Raw genomic sequence first — 15,988 nt, forward strand, 5'->3', positions numbered from 1 at the left:
AATATTTTCTCCAAATAAACTATTTGTTTTTTAAATCTCATATGGTTTTGCCTTGAGAAAGATATGAGGATGAGATTTGTGACACTGGTTTTACAATAGAGTCCACTCCTGGATGCATCTCAACTCTAACTGAAAAAAACACTATCAGTATGTATTTCCCCTAAGATCTGCCTTAATGTAAAATTTCTTAAGAACTTCAATGTTTATTGGCATGACATTCCTACTTAATGATTTGATCTATGTGCAGTGTTTTCCTCTCTAGTGTAACTACACACACAGAGACTACACAAGCTGTCCTATTGCTATGCAAACCTAGCAGGGCCATAAAGATGCACACAATTCAAGCAGCATCCTGAGAAGAAAAAAATCACGAGTAGGTAGAGTGAACAAACACAGGAACAGGTACCCACCCCACTGAGTAATAAAGAAGAAACCTCACTGACCTTAATTAACTAAGGACATAGGCGATTAAGCACTAAAAACAGAGGATTTTTTTATAGTGTGATGGATAGAAAAAGAGTCAAATCAACGCAAGTAGCATGGGGGGGAGAAATACAACTATAAGTAATCAAGTGTAAGCACCCCACCCTGCTAGTCGACATTATTCCGACTTTTGTCATACGTAGGAGAAGAAATAGTGAGTGTTTGGTTTTTTTTTTTCATGGAAATAAGGTGTGTGTGTGTGTATGTATGTATAACATGTGAATGCAATTTATGCTATAAAAAGAGAATGTCTGATAGTATTTTATATGAGAGATGAAAGTTGATAGAACGCTTATGAGAACATGAAATTTAAACCAGCATGCTTCAGGTTCCTTTTTCTTTCAAGCAGAGGAAGTAAGATGGTTTGAACTTTGAAGCTCCAGTTCATGGAGGCCAAGTCCAATAAGAATATTGACAGGCAATTTTTTAAATTTTCACATACAAAAGGTCTTGGATTCAGTGTCACCAATATAGCTGATCTTTTGAAAATATTGAGATATTATTGGCAAATCTAGTTTTACCAATATAACTGATATTTTGAAAATATTGCGATCATATCTGCAAAATATTGCCAGGAACAAGAATATCTCGCAATATTATAGCGATATTTTGGAAAAAATATTATTTTATATTTTTAAACCCATTTTTTTTGGTTTCTTTTTGTATTTTAAAAGCTTTTCAAAGTTATTTCGTTATATTTTCCCAAGAATACCTATTATTTTCTTATATTTCTTATTATTTTTCATATTTTTTGCATTTTTAAAACTCTTGAGATTTTCCTGACATTTTCCAACTTTTAAAAATCTCTCCCAGAAAAACCATCACCGAGAAAATACCTTGAACGATATAGGTAAAAAAATTGCAATCTTATGATCATCTGCTTATGATGTAAATGATCAAAAGTCAAAACCCTTGGTAAATGACTTTATGATCAATTCAGTAAGCACCCCTAATACGTATGGATACACTAGAATAGATCTTTGAATCTGCGAGTGTTGATAATCAGCATTTTTTTCATGTATTACAAATCGCCTATTTTTTCTTGTTGGTCTCTATAAAAGAATTTTGCATATGCATAACTTATTCTTACAGTTTGGTTTGCTTAGTTGGATTCAACCATCTTTGGCATGTGTTGGAAAATTCTAAGCCATATTGATTACTTTTACAAGCTGGTTAACATGGTTTCTCTGTTTTCTATATCTTCAATGTATGAGCTCCATTTAATGATGATGTCCCTTTCAGGCATAATGCTAATATTTTATGTATGCAGAAAATTGCTAATCCAAGTCCTGTGTCATTGGGAGGGGCAAAAAAGAAGCATATCATGTATAAATTGGAAGGATGTCAGATGCAAACTCATATGGGTAAATGTTTATTGCATAAAGTAGAAATTTATACTTTAAACTAGGCTTGCTTTGTGTTTGTATAAGCTAAATATCAAATGAGGAATAAATTCAGAAGAAACTGGGAAAATCTATTAATAATGTGGAAGCTGTTAGGAGAGATAATGGAGCAACTTTGTGATAAATGGTGTCTAGTCATATGGATCAATGATAACGTTGAGAAGATCTTAACACAACTTAACAATTGCATTAAAACTGTGTTGGCACTAACTCGGGTGAGATTTGATGACCAACTTGATCATATGTCAGATCCTGTGCAGAGATAGCTCATCAATAGAAGATCGTAATGTGTCAATTTGGTTCTTCACCTGGATGGATGAATGTGTCAGTTCCAATTACTCATCACAATGGTCACTTTTTTGCTAAGAAAGCTGCATGATGTGAAGCATTGTTTCTGTTCTCGTATCTTTCCTAGTTTCTTGATATAGTTCTTCCACATCACGACTGTCCTGTGATCTGGTTTAAATAGTTTCTTTCTGTATCTGCCCTTTTGCATAACCTATCATATCAATCTCTTTCACTTCTTGCTCTTTATGCTGGTGTAGATTCTCATGTTCTTCCACAATCTTTCAAACATGAACAGTTTTATCTTGTTGTGCTGTGGTCTGCTCTTCTACTGTCTTTTGTCCATCTTCAGTATGTAGCTCTATTTGTTTCAACTTTACAGTCTTCTGCTATATTATGCAGATTTCTGATGGTTCTTGTCATAACCCTTGAACTAATAACAGAATCATATCTGGCCAACTATTTTGGCTTATATTGTTGTAGAACTCGAAATGGATCATAAATTGGTGGATGTCTGACTTGGACCTGATCAGAAAAATTGGATTATCTAAGATTTCTTCCCTCTTTTCAAAACATTAGAAAATTTAGAAACACATTGGAAATACAAATATGAATAAGTGAAATTACAAGTAAAAAAGGAAAAATACTACCTTAAAAGTCTAACATTTGAATTGCATACACTTAAATGGACCTTACATTGAAAGATAGTAATATATTAATAATCATGTGAAGTAGAAAGCTCTTGAAGTTAGATTTCACACGCACCAAAGAGACCAATTATATGAATAAAAAGGTTAAAGAAGAGAGCACTTGTAGAATAAAAGTTTTACTGGGCAAATATGTGAGTGAAAACTAAGAAACAAAAAAAAAAGAATAATATTTGCCTTCTTTAAGGAAGATAATTCATTAATTGCTTTTAATAATATTAGAAAACTATGGCAAGTAGGTAAACAATGAATAATAAAGAGTTGGAATTTCACTTACATTCATATTATGGAATATGTGTGTGATTATGATCATTCAAAATTCTTAACCATGAATATCTTCTTAGGTGCAAATTCCTGAACAACAATTTATGATTAATAATTTTAAGTAATAAATCCAACTTGAAATTGAAACATATGTCCTCAATGACAAATTTTTAGGGATGTAATTGTAATGAAATACAAGTGCCAAAAAACAATGTCACAAAGTACTACAAGAAGGCATAAATACATAAGCAAGATGTCACTAATGGACCAAATACAATGTGCCACAAAGGGCAAACACCAAACACACAAAAAATGAGAAGAGAGAACTTAAAAATCTAAGTCACAATACAACAACAACAACAACAACAACAACTACGCCTTCATCCCAAAACAATTGGGGTCAGCGATATGAACCAAAAAGAAATTCATTTTGGGTCTTCCACATGAATCCTTTTCCTCCAATCATTTCTATCCAACGCCATGTCCTCGGTGAGGTTCAAAGCATTCATATCCTTTCCTATCATCTCCATCCAAGTCTTCCTAGGCCTACCCCGACCTCTTTTAACTAATATATTTTCCCATTTCTCCAACCTTCTAACTGGAGCATCATTAGGCCTTCGCCGAATATGTCCAAACCACCGTAAACGATTCTCTCGCATCTTATTTTCAATGGGTGCAACACCTACCTTCTTACGTATCTCTTCGTTCCGAATCTTATCTTTTATTGTATTTCCACACATCCATCTAAGCATCCGCATCTCAGCTACACTCATTTTTTGAATATGATGTCTCTTGGCAGCCCAACATTCCGTACCATATAGTAAAGCGGGTCTAATAGTCGTCCTATAAAACTTTCCCTTCAACCGCAATGGCATTCTACGATCGCACAGCACTCCAGTAGCACTTTTCCATTTCATCCACCCAACCTTTATCCTATGATTTACATCTCCATCAATTTCTCCATACTTTTGAATGATGGATCCCAAATATTTGAAATAATCATTCACCGGTATATCTTGCTCACCAAGCTTCACTACACTCCCATCACTACTTCGTTGCTTACTAAACCGACATTCTATATATTCAGTCTTACTCTTACTCAACTTAAAACCTCTAGCTTCCAATGTCTGTCTCCATAATTCTAACTTAGCATTAACCCCAGCTCTAGACTCATCAATCAAAACAATATCATCAGCAAACAACATACACCACGGTACATTTTCTTGAATTGATCTCGTAAGTTCATCCATCACTATCGCAAATAGGAAAGAGCTTAAAGCAGATCCTTGATGTAACCCAACCGTTATCGGAAAATTGGTTGTCACCCCTCCACAAGTGCGAACATTGGTTACTACTCCTTCATACATATCTTTAATTATACTAATGTACTTGAGAGAAACACCTTTCTTCATCATTGTCCACCAGAGAACGTCCCTAGGTACTCTATCGTATGCCTTCTCTAAATCAATAAAAACCATATGCAAATCTTTGTTCATCTCTCTATATCTTTCAATAAGTTGTCTAAGAAGATGTATAGCTTCCATAGTTGATCTTCCAGGCATAAAACCAAATTGATTCTCCGATATCATGACAACCTTCCTCAACCTAGACTCAATCACCCTCTCCCAAAGTTTCATAGTATGACTCATGAGTTTTATACCACGATAGTTTGTGCAATCTTGTATATCACCCTTATTCTTATATAAAGGCACCAAAGTACTCTTCCTCCACTCATTAGGCATCTTATTTGTTCGCCAAATCAAGTTAAAAAGATTTGTCAACCATTCTAAACCTTTCTCTCCCAAGCATTTCCAAGCCTCGATAGGTATACCATCTGGGCCAACTGCCCTTCTTGATTTCATTTTCTTCAAAGCCTCTGCAATTTCTTTCTTTTGAATCTTGCGCATGAAGTCACGATTTATCTCATGAAAAGGAATGGAGAAGTCTCCAAGATCTTGAGCATGACTATCATTAAATAGCTTATCAAAATAATCTTTCCATCTCTCCTTAATCTCCTCATCTTTGACTAAAACCCTTTGCGTTTCATCTTTGATACATCTAACCATACCCAAATCCTTCGATTTCCTATCTCTCATCTTTGTAAGCCTATAAATATCCTTCTCGCCTTCTTTGGTATCCAACTTGTCATAAACCTCCTTATATACCTTAGCCCTCGCGTTTCGAACAACTTTTTTAGCTTCCTTCTTTGCTATCATATACTTCTCCAAATTCTCATTTTCACGACTCTTACTTAGATTTCTATAACACTCTCTTTTAACCTTAATAGCTAATTTGACATCCTCATTCCACCATGATGTATCCTTACCTAGTGGTGCACCGCCTTTAGACTCACCCAATACCTCCTTAGCTACTTTTCTCATACCACCCGCTATCTTATTCCACATTGATTCTGAATCATCCTCGAGACACCAATCAACTTCCTTAACTACCTGCTCTACAAACATTCCTTGTTTAGCTCCTTTCAGTGCCCACCACTTAATTCTAGGATCTATCCTATGTCTATCCCTTTTGCGGCATTGTCTAATTCTAAGATCTAAAATTAAGACTCTATGTTGTGTAGCTACACTTTCTCCTGGTATAACCTTACAATCGATGCAACAACCCCTATCTCTCTTTCTAAGTAGGAAAAAATCTATTTGACTCGTATTAGCCCCACTTTTAAATGTTACTAGGTGAGACTCCCTCTTCCTAAACCAAGTGTTTGCTAAGATCATATCATAGGACAAACAAAAATCTAAAATCCTTTCTCCACTTTCATTTCTTTCTCCTATACCATAGCCTCCATGGATATTCTCAAATCCATCCCTACTAATGCCTACATGTCCATTAAGGTCACCGTCGATGAAAAGCTTTTCTCCATAAGATGTCTCTTGTACTACTCCATCTAAATCTTCCCAAAATTGATGCTTAATGGAATCATCTAAACCTACTTGAGGTGCATAAACACTAATAATATTAATAATATCCGTACCTAATACTAATTTAATAAGTAAAATTCTATCACCCTTCCTACGGATCTCAACTACATTATCTATAAACTGACGACTCATAACAATCCCTACTCCATTCCTATTCCTATTTATTCCTGTATACCAAATCTTATATCCCCAAGGTTCTATCACTTTAGCTTTCTCACCTACCCATTTGGTCTCTTGAAGACATAAAATATCAATCTTTCTCCTACACATAACATCTACTAACTCTACCAACTTACCAGTTAAAGACCCTATGTTCCAAGTGGCTAACCTAATTTTATGGTCTTGGACTAACTTCTTTACCCCCACCCGTCCAACAAAGTGAGGGAACCCTTGCCTATTTGACACCACACCCGTCCAACAAATCTAAGTCACAATATATTATGAAATGCTTGAAAAAGCATTAGAGAGAGACGGGGAAAGACCCGATATTTATACACACAAAAGGGATCCAAGTGGGCTCCCATACAGTCATTGGGAGCCCCCCAACGGTCACATTTCTCCCAATGGCTCTAGTGGAGCCCCCTTTTACATATTTAAAATGAAAAATAAAAAATGAAAATAAGAAAAATAAAAGAAATTAAAAAGGGACCCTATTAGTCATGCGTATTTCACATGGAAAGAAAAATACTATATATATGACATATTTTAACGTCCCCCCTCAAACTGACGGTGAGATCACCAAAAATTTGCTTAGAAGAAAGGAAATCCTATGGGATGGTAAGCTTTGGTAAAGAAATCCGCAAGCTCATACTCTAAAGTAATGTATGGAAGTTCAATAGTGCGTCGTAAAAACTCATCTTGAACATAATGACAATCCATGTGCTTTGCCCGCTCATGAAATGTATGATTGCTAGCAATGTAGATGATACTTTTGTTGTCACAACATAGCTTTAAAGGACTAGAGATGATAACTCCCATATCTTTGAGAAAACTTTTTAACCAAATAAGTTTAGTTGTAGTGGTGGCTATTGCTCTATACTCGGCTTCTGTGGAAGATAGAGAAACCTTCTGTTGCTTACATATTCAAAAAATTAATGATTCTCCAAGAAAAACACAATAACCTAAATACGATCATTGAGATTTTCATCCCAATCAAAGTTAGTATAAGCAATTAAATTTGGAGAAGAAGAAGATAAGAATAACTCTTTCGTTATAGTTTCCTTTAGATATATGATAATTCACATAACAACTGCCATGTGAATAGTAGTAGGAGCATTCTAGAACTCACTTGCATTGTGTACAACATAAGCAATATCTGGTCTGATAATAGACAAATATGTTAGAAATCCGATTAATTGATGATAAGGAGTGTGATCTTCTAAAAGAGGTTCATCATTGGCTCTCATCTTAACATTGATTACTTCTGGAGTTTTCACTTTCTTTTCGTCAGTTAAGTCAGACTTAGAAATGATATCTGATGCAAGCTTCATTTGGGACAAAACATATCCCCGAGGAGAATGTGCAACTTCAATCCCTAAAAAATACCTTAGAAATCCAAGGTCATGAAAAGAGGTCGTCATTTACATATGGGTTTGGATTCGAGATCCAGACCCAAACTCGAGTTTATTTAGTCACATGTTCATTAATGGTTCATTGTAATTTAGTTTGTTGTGTAAAGGGTATTTTAGTACCCTAATATTTGTATGAGCTAATACTCAATGACAAGCTATATACGCAGACCCTGATTGAGGTTTTCTGCAACCACACGTTTTCTCTCTCTATTCTTTATTTGTTCTTGTGAATGAATGACAGAACCCATGATTTCTAACATGGTATCAAAGCCAAAGATCCAATCTTGAAGATCGTGCCCTTCTTATGAGCCTCAAGTAGAGTTTCTCTGTCTCTTTCTAAGGTATCTCTCGATCGGATCTTATCTATTCTCCATTTTATTCCCTTATTCTTAAACCCAATCTTGAACCTATTCAAGTTAACGTGTTTCCTTTCTTTTAAATTCCGAGTTTTGGATTTGTTCACGTCGACTTTGCTTTTCATCTATTTTCTTCTCTCTGTGTTCTTCGTTTCTCATCGCTGAATGTGATCTCATCCAACAACCGTTTCAATAATCACACAAGATCAAATTTGATCTATGCGTGATTTCAAGAGTCGAAATCACGTCAATCTAGTTCTCGTGTCGTTTTCAAATTAACGCCAGATCAGATTCTGATCCGAACGTGACCTCAGATCTGTTTTTAATTGATTGATATTATCTTTGAATCTTTTTAGATCAGATTCACCTTTTGAAGTTCTTCTCTTTTCTTTGCAATTTCTAAAAACGAAAACACGCTATTTTCAATAACGTGCCTCTTCCTGGTTAACTTCGTTCAGAACAAATTTTACTGCATAGCCTGGTTTTCTTCCTCGAATCTGCAGATCGTTAATTTAAGAAAAAAAGGGCAGCAGAATTCTTTGACATTAAAATCTCAGTTCTGAATTTTTTATTCAGATCCAGTAGACCTTATTTGTTCTAAAGTAAATCTTCTTGTTTCTTATTTTTTCTCGTTTTTAATTTCAATAGACTATGGATTCATTTTCCTCTTCTCAATCTGGTCTCTTTTCAAACTTTCTTAGTCAACTAGTGTCTGAGAAACTGAATAATTCTAATTTTCTAACCTGGAAGAGATAAATCATCCCATTCATAAGAAGTCAAGATCTTTTTGGACATCTGGATGACTCTGTTTCTGTTCCTCTATAGTTCATATCACAAAGAAAGAAAGAACGGTGAGAGAGATACTTATATTACTTTTGTTAGAAATCCAGAGTACATATCTTGGATGAAGCGAGATCATGCGTTGGTTGCCTACATCACTTTCACTTTGTCACCGGAGGTGCTTGTGGCAATCCCAGATGACTGCTCAACTATGCAGTTATGGCATCGACTTGTTCAAACATATTCTCAAGTTTTTTAGGCCAAAGTATTATTTTTAAAGAAAGAGCTTTAAATGTTGAGGAAGGACTCCATGACTATCATGGAGTACTTGAACAAAATGAAGACTATTACAGAACAGTTGGCCATTGTGGGTTGTTCAGTCTGACAAAGATATGGTGCAACAAACTTTGAGCGGGCTGGGACCCGATTATCATATGATGGTTACTTCTTTATTGTGTTGGCAGATTTACCTATATTTGAAGATCTTCGTGCCAAGCTTTTACAATATGAGATGACTTTGAAGGGATTCTCTGAGGAAACTCACATTCATATTGGAGCACAAAACGTCCTTACCACAGGAGTTATCTATGGTCTTGGACGTGGCTGATATGAATCTCAGGAAAGGGAAGGTCAAGAGAGGAATGGACAAGGAACTCGTGAAATATTACCTACATCCAATATTCCTCCTAATTTGCAGAGGCAAAAGACAATATCCACTTGCTTTTTATGTAACAAAAAGGGGCACATCAAAGTTAATTTTTGTTTTTAACTTTAACCCTCAAAATAGAGGAAAGCAATCTAAGACAAGAAAGGGAACAAATAAATTGAAGAATAGTGGAGAAGTCAAAGAGTTGCTATTATCTGCCTTGAATGAATTGAATTTAAAATAGAATGATTAAGGCACTTGGTATGTTGATTCTGGTGCAGTCACTCGTGTTATCGATGATGCTGATAAGCTCCTAAATCTTGTTTCTTATGTTGGTAAAAATAGTATAGTCACTGGAGATGAGTTTCATCACCATATTTCTCACATTGGAAACTCTGTCATTCCTATGTCCAATTCTTTCCTTGCTCTTTCAAATGTTTTTCATGCTCCTAATATCAAGAAAAACATTGTTTCTGTCTCTAAGCTTGTAGATGACATTAATGCTTCAGTTGACTTTACTCTTTTTTCTGTTCATATTAAGGATCTTTACACGAGAGAAACGTTCGCTGAAGAAAAACGACAAGAGAATATGTACGTGTTCCAAGAGAATCCAAACCCTAAGAGTATTCAGCCTGTTGATTCCACCTTGAAGCTCACATCACCATCTTCTTCAGCACTCCTTAAGAGTGTTTATAGTCTTTCTGAATGTACTGAGCTAAATTTTTGGTATGGTCGTCTAGGTCATTGTAGCAATCATTTTATTGAAAAACTTGTTTTAAGCAGTTTTATTCCCAAGTCAAGTCTAAAATTAAGTGTCGATGATAAAAAATGTTCTAGTTGTCTTCAGTGTAAGAGTCATGTTCTTCTGTTTCATTCCATTAATAAAAGACCTTCAAGACCGTTTGAAATTATCTATGCTGATGTTTGGGGTCCTGCTCTAGTTTTTGTAAGAAAGTGGGTGAAAATGAGTAACAAGAATGCTTAATGCATTCACAAGGTCCAACAATGGACAAACACGAACCCACAATGGGGAATAAAGAAATAGTCCACTAAGGGACAACACAAGAAGCCTTCAAAGAGGCAAAACATAAAAAAAAATACTCTTTATTGAACGAGGGCTTAAAAAGACATGAGTTACATAGGGGATTATCCCTCTATTTATAAGCAAAGGAGTGAGAGAGTGAGTGAGAGAGAGGGCATTGGGAGGCCCAACAAGGACTTGTTGGGGGTCCAACTACTCTTAGTTGGGACCCTCAATGCAATGCATTTAATGCATTTTACAATAAAAAAAGAAAAAGAAAAACAAGAAAAGAGAAAACAAAAAAGGAAATAAAAGAAAAGTAAAAAGACTGAAATGCCTCTATTGGGCAAAATTACAAAAATACTCTTTATCGGGTATGATGTGTATATATATATATATATATTTTAACACCTCCTCTCAAACTTTACGTGGGGATAACGAAAAGTTTGAAGATATAAATAAAGGATGCCAAGTCTTTAATGAAAGCCATAGTCTTTATAGCACATGAAAGAACTTTACAAATGTCTGCCTTTAACTGTCTTTAATGATCATCCCCAAGCTCCTTCCATGATGTATCATAGGTATTTCTTTCATCTCATCTTGAAGATCTTATAGAACAAGCAAAAAAGCTCCAAGTAAAAAGTATATTTGTATCAAAACATATCAAATAAAATGAATCAAGAGACCATAACATTGATCAAGAAGAATTTATGATTCATAAAAAGAAACAACGATTCAAAAGATATTTCACGTATTTTAATGCAAAAATGAATTAATCTTAAATACAATATTGATAAAACTCATTATGTTCTTCAAGAAAAATATGTGCACAAAGGCCCAATAAATACTCACAAAGGAATTTATCAATACTTGGAAGTAAGAAGTGTGTGCACAAAAGAACACGGAGCACACTCACAAGTGCACGCAGACACACAAAATATGCGATTTGTATTAAAATCAAAACTCTTTTAGAAAAGTTTTATGTATTAGAAATATCTTTAAGAAGACAATGTTCACACAAGAACTAATTGCTCCCAAAGGAATATGTATAAGAGCATGTTTAACACACATAATTCAATAATAGGGAGACATTTTATCAACAAAAGATGAGTTAATAATTTCTCACACATCTTAGAGAGAAGAAGTCTTATGCCAACAAATATCATGTACGAACTTGCAAGAACATGATTTAATTAAGTATAATAAATACATCTACCCAAGAGTCAAGAATGAATGTTATTTGCGTAGAGAACCTTACTCATTGAAGAATTTCTCCCTCAAATTTTTGCAAATACAAAAGCTCACTAGGTGGCCGAAAACCATAAACACTTAATATGCAAAGTGTCTGAATTCCTTATAGGGTAAATGTTAAAATGTAAACTTGATTTTCAAATATGCATATCAATGATATGATCTTTTTATTGATAAATATTTTTCTTTGCAAGTAGCAAGGAGAACTCATTTAGAAGGAAATCTCATATGATATATGCAGATAAAAAACAAATTAAGAATGAAATTAGATACAAAGAGAACACTTGAAATGCAAAAATATCTTCAAAGATGGGCACTACAAGCACAAACTCTACGAAGGGATACATGTACAAAGACACACCAAGAACACTTGAATAAAAAGTACACAAAGGTACAAAAAGAACACTTGAAATGCAAAAGATTGAATCTATTGAGCAAGGGTGAGCACAAAGGCTCCCAAAAGAATGAATTTTTGCAAATTTCAACAATAGTTCATCCACTACAAGCAACCACCTCATTAGTCCTCAAAAACCCATAAATCAAATGTATAAGCTACTAGAACAAAAATATAAACATAATGCCACTAAAGGCCAAAGACACACACAAAGGTGTTTATAAACACCTCTTGTTTGCGTAAAATAATACTTGAAATGAGTGTATCAGCGACTAGAACAAGACTACAAAAGCCAACCATGGGCTAAAATCACACATAAAAATGTGAATAAACATCTCTTGTCTACATATAATGACACTCAAAATCAAGTATGTTCAACTACTAGAACAAGAGTAGAAAGCCAACCATGAGCTAAAACACACACGAAGGTGTGACAACACATCTCTTGTCTACATAAAATGACACTTGAAATGAGTGTATCAGCGACTAGAACAAGAACACAAAAGTCAACCATGGGCTAACATCACACACAATGGTGTGAAACAACAAGCCTTGTTTACATATAATGACGCTCAAAACAAGTGTGTTCATCAACTAGATCAAGAGAACAAAGCCAACAATGGGCTAACAATACACACAAAGGTGTGAACAATATTTCTTGTCTACATATGATGACACTTAGATAAGAGGCGTAAGAGGAGAAGACACTTGAGGCAAGAAGACTTAACAGGAAGGATATCATTTTTTCAATAAACCTTGAAACACTATGGTTTCAAACCTTAGACATCCATCACATGTATACATAATTAAGAGCATTCATAATAATATCAATGGCCAAAAACAAATGAGTGCACACTCATAATCAGAGATCACATAACATATCATTTAGAGTCAAACTACAAGTTGACAATCTAAAATGCCATAACACAAGGTACACATAACTCACCCCAACAAACATCTCTATAATAACAAGGCCAAAAAGGGATGCATTAAATAACAACCTGTGATGGACAATATAAACGCCATAAGAAGGCAATAAATACTTAGTGAAATCATTTTCCAAATAGGTGATTTTTATAAAGAAGACCGATTTGAAAAATCAAATCAAAGATCCAATATTGGTAGATAATCGATTTTAGATAAAGTGCAATCATATGCACAACAGAATGCCTTATGACAACAATTTTGCATAAACATGGATCATGCTTAACATGATCAATTCTTCAAGATGAAGTTAAAAAGGTATATTAGGAGACAAACACAACAAGAAATATTAAGCAAATAATGCATATGAAGTTTTTAGAAGGACCTCTTATAACACAATTATTACTAATCATGATTACTTGAAAGATAATCCAACAATTCATATAGAGGCTATGAAATTATGTCAATTATTTATTCATAATGCAATCTATTTTGTGTGATTATGACACATTTTTAGAGAAAATTGAGTTAACATTATAAAATGTATTCAAGATATCCAAAAATCAAGCTAGCGATGAACAAAAAACTAGGATCATTCTAAAAAATTATCAATCTAAGAATTAGTTTTGTATTATGAAAAAACATCTTAAAGTTATCAATTGTAATGAAATATAAAAAATACTCATTACAAAAGATAACACAAGCGAGTTTAATCGAAGCACATGAATAGATAAAAGAAACCATATGAGAGACCAAATGCATACATTCTCATAGAGAGATCAAAAGCACTCATGCAAAAATTAAAGCCACATGTCTCGTACAAAAGACATGCTTCCAATCAAGTTTAAGTATATATGCAAGTTTAAGCATGAACACGCATGTCTATCAAAGATGAAATACAATTTGTAATTAACGATTTTATATATATATATATATATATATATATATATATATATATATATATATATATATATATATATATATATATATATATATATATATGAAATGAGAGTTCAAACAAGAATATATTTTGTGAAATAAGACATCATTATCAAATTATTTTAAGATAAGAATATGATTGACGAACCATCTAGAATTAATAATTCATGATTATATATATATATATATTAGAGTCATTTTCGAAAAAGCTTTGAGATTCAAACATGATACATATATTTTGTTTTCTTAAAACAAGTTCATTGATGATTAAAATACTAAAAATTTCAAAAAACATACATTTTGTTTTTTTTATTTTAATCATACAATATATATATATATATACAATGATAAAAAGAGTTTTTCTCATGCATAATGGGCTAAATACTTGAAAAATATAAAAATACATGCCAAGTAACTCTAAGGAGAAGAGAGAGAATACAATACAACGATGTTGCTCAAGTCCTTCTTTCCAACAAAATCCTCTTGTAGCCGATAGAGACGTGATAAAACACTCTTTTGGCAAGTGATGAAACACACCTGGCCAAGTAAGGAAACACTCTTTGCAAAAACAAGGTAATAACACACCTTTGCAAATGAAGCACGGAAATCGAGGCAAAAGCTTTTCAAAATCAAAAAAATTTCGTGGCTCTGATACCATGTAAGAAAGTGGGTGAAAATGAGTAACAAGAATGCTTAATGCATTCATAAGGTCCAACAATGGACAAACACGAACCCACAATGAGGAATAAAGAAATAGTCCACTAAGGGACAACACAAGAAGCCTTCAAAGAGGCAAAACATAAAAAATAAATACTCTTTATTGAATGAGGGCTTAAAAATCCATGAGTTACATAGGGGATTATCCCTCTATTTATAAGCAAAGGAGTGAGAGAGTGAGTGAGAAAAGAGTGAGAGAGATAGGGCATTGGGAGGCCCAACAAGGACTCGTTGGGCCCCCAATGTTCACATTTGTGACTCGTTGGGGGTCCAACAACTCTTAGTTGGGACCCCCAATGCAATGCATTTAATGCATTTTACAATAAAAAAAGGAAAATAAAAATAAGAAAAGAGAAAAGCAAAAAGAAAACAAAAGAAAAATAAAAAGACTGAAATGCCCCTATTGGGCAGAATTACAGAAATACCCTTTATTGGGTATGATGTATATATATATATATATATACATGATTACATATATTTTAACAGTTTCCTCTATGTCTGAAATTAGATATTATCTCATTTTTGTTGATAGTTATTCTCTTTATACATGAATTTTCTTTATGAAATGTAAATATGAAACTTTCAAGCTATTTCAGAATTTTCATTCTTTTGTTCAAAATCAATTCTTTGAGAATATTCTTTGTTTCCAATGTGATGGAGGGGGTGAATTCTCTTCAAGTGACTTTATTAATTTTCTTCAAGCAAATAGAATAAGTAGGCGAGTATCTTGCCTTTATACACCTCAACAAAATGGGATTGCTGAACGGAAACATTGCCATATTGTTGAGAGTGCAATGAGCATGATGCATGATAGTAACCTTCCAGTTACTTTTTGGGCAGAGACTTTCCATTCAGCGGTCTATGTCATAAACCGATTGCCCATGAAGATCTTGGAAGACAAATCAACCTATTTTTCTTTAGATGGTGTTCATCCAAATTATCATGGTTTGCGTGTATTCGGGTGTGTATGTTATGTCCATGTTGATCGTTCAATGCAGCACAAGTTCCAGGATAAGGCCTTGAAGTGCAGATTTGTGTGATACGCTGATGATTATAAAGGGTACAATTGTTATGATCCCTTGAGTAAGCGCATTCAAATATCCAGGAATGTTGTCTTTGATGAATTAAATTTTGATCATAATGTTAACTCTTCTCCTAAAATTGAAGTTTATCACCCCTGGTTGAACTCTGATTTCTTTTCTAGTATTGATGATATTTGCCCTTCAGAATGTAATCAAAGGAATGAGGTAAACATGTCTGATGCTGCACAAACGATTTAGGAAAATGTGATATCAGAACCTCTCTCAA

General features: G+C 33.9%; 1 protein-coding gene across 1 annotated transcript in view; it reads left to right on the plus strand.

Annotated features, from left to right (window-relative positions):
- Window positions 1-15,988, plus strand: part of LOC149844701 (uncharacterized) — a 115,775-nt gene that overhangs the window by 20,044 nt on the left and 79,743 nt on the right. The window contains exon 6 of the mRNA XM_089985978.1: window positions 1,754-1,847. Coding sequence (XP_089842104.1) covers window positions 1,754-1,847 — 94 coding nt within the window. The remainder of the gene's footprint in view (window positions 1-1,753; window positions 1,848-15,988) is intronic.

This window comes from Nuphar pumila, chromosome 2 (assembly GCF_984573655.1).
Source record: "Nuphar pumila chromosome 2, dmNupPumi1.hap1.1, whole genome shotgun sequence".
NCBI lineage: Eukaryota > Viridiplantae > Streptophyta > Magnoliopsida > Nymphaeales > Nymphaeaceae > Nuphar > Nuphar pumila.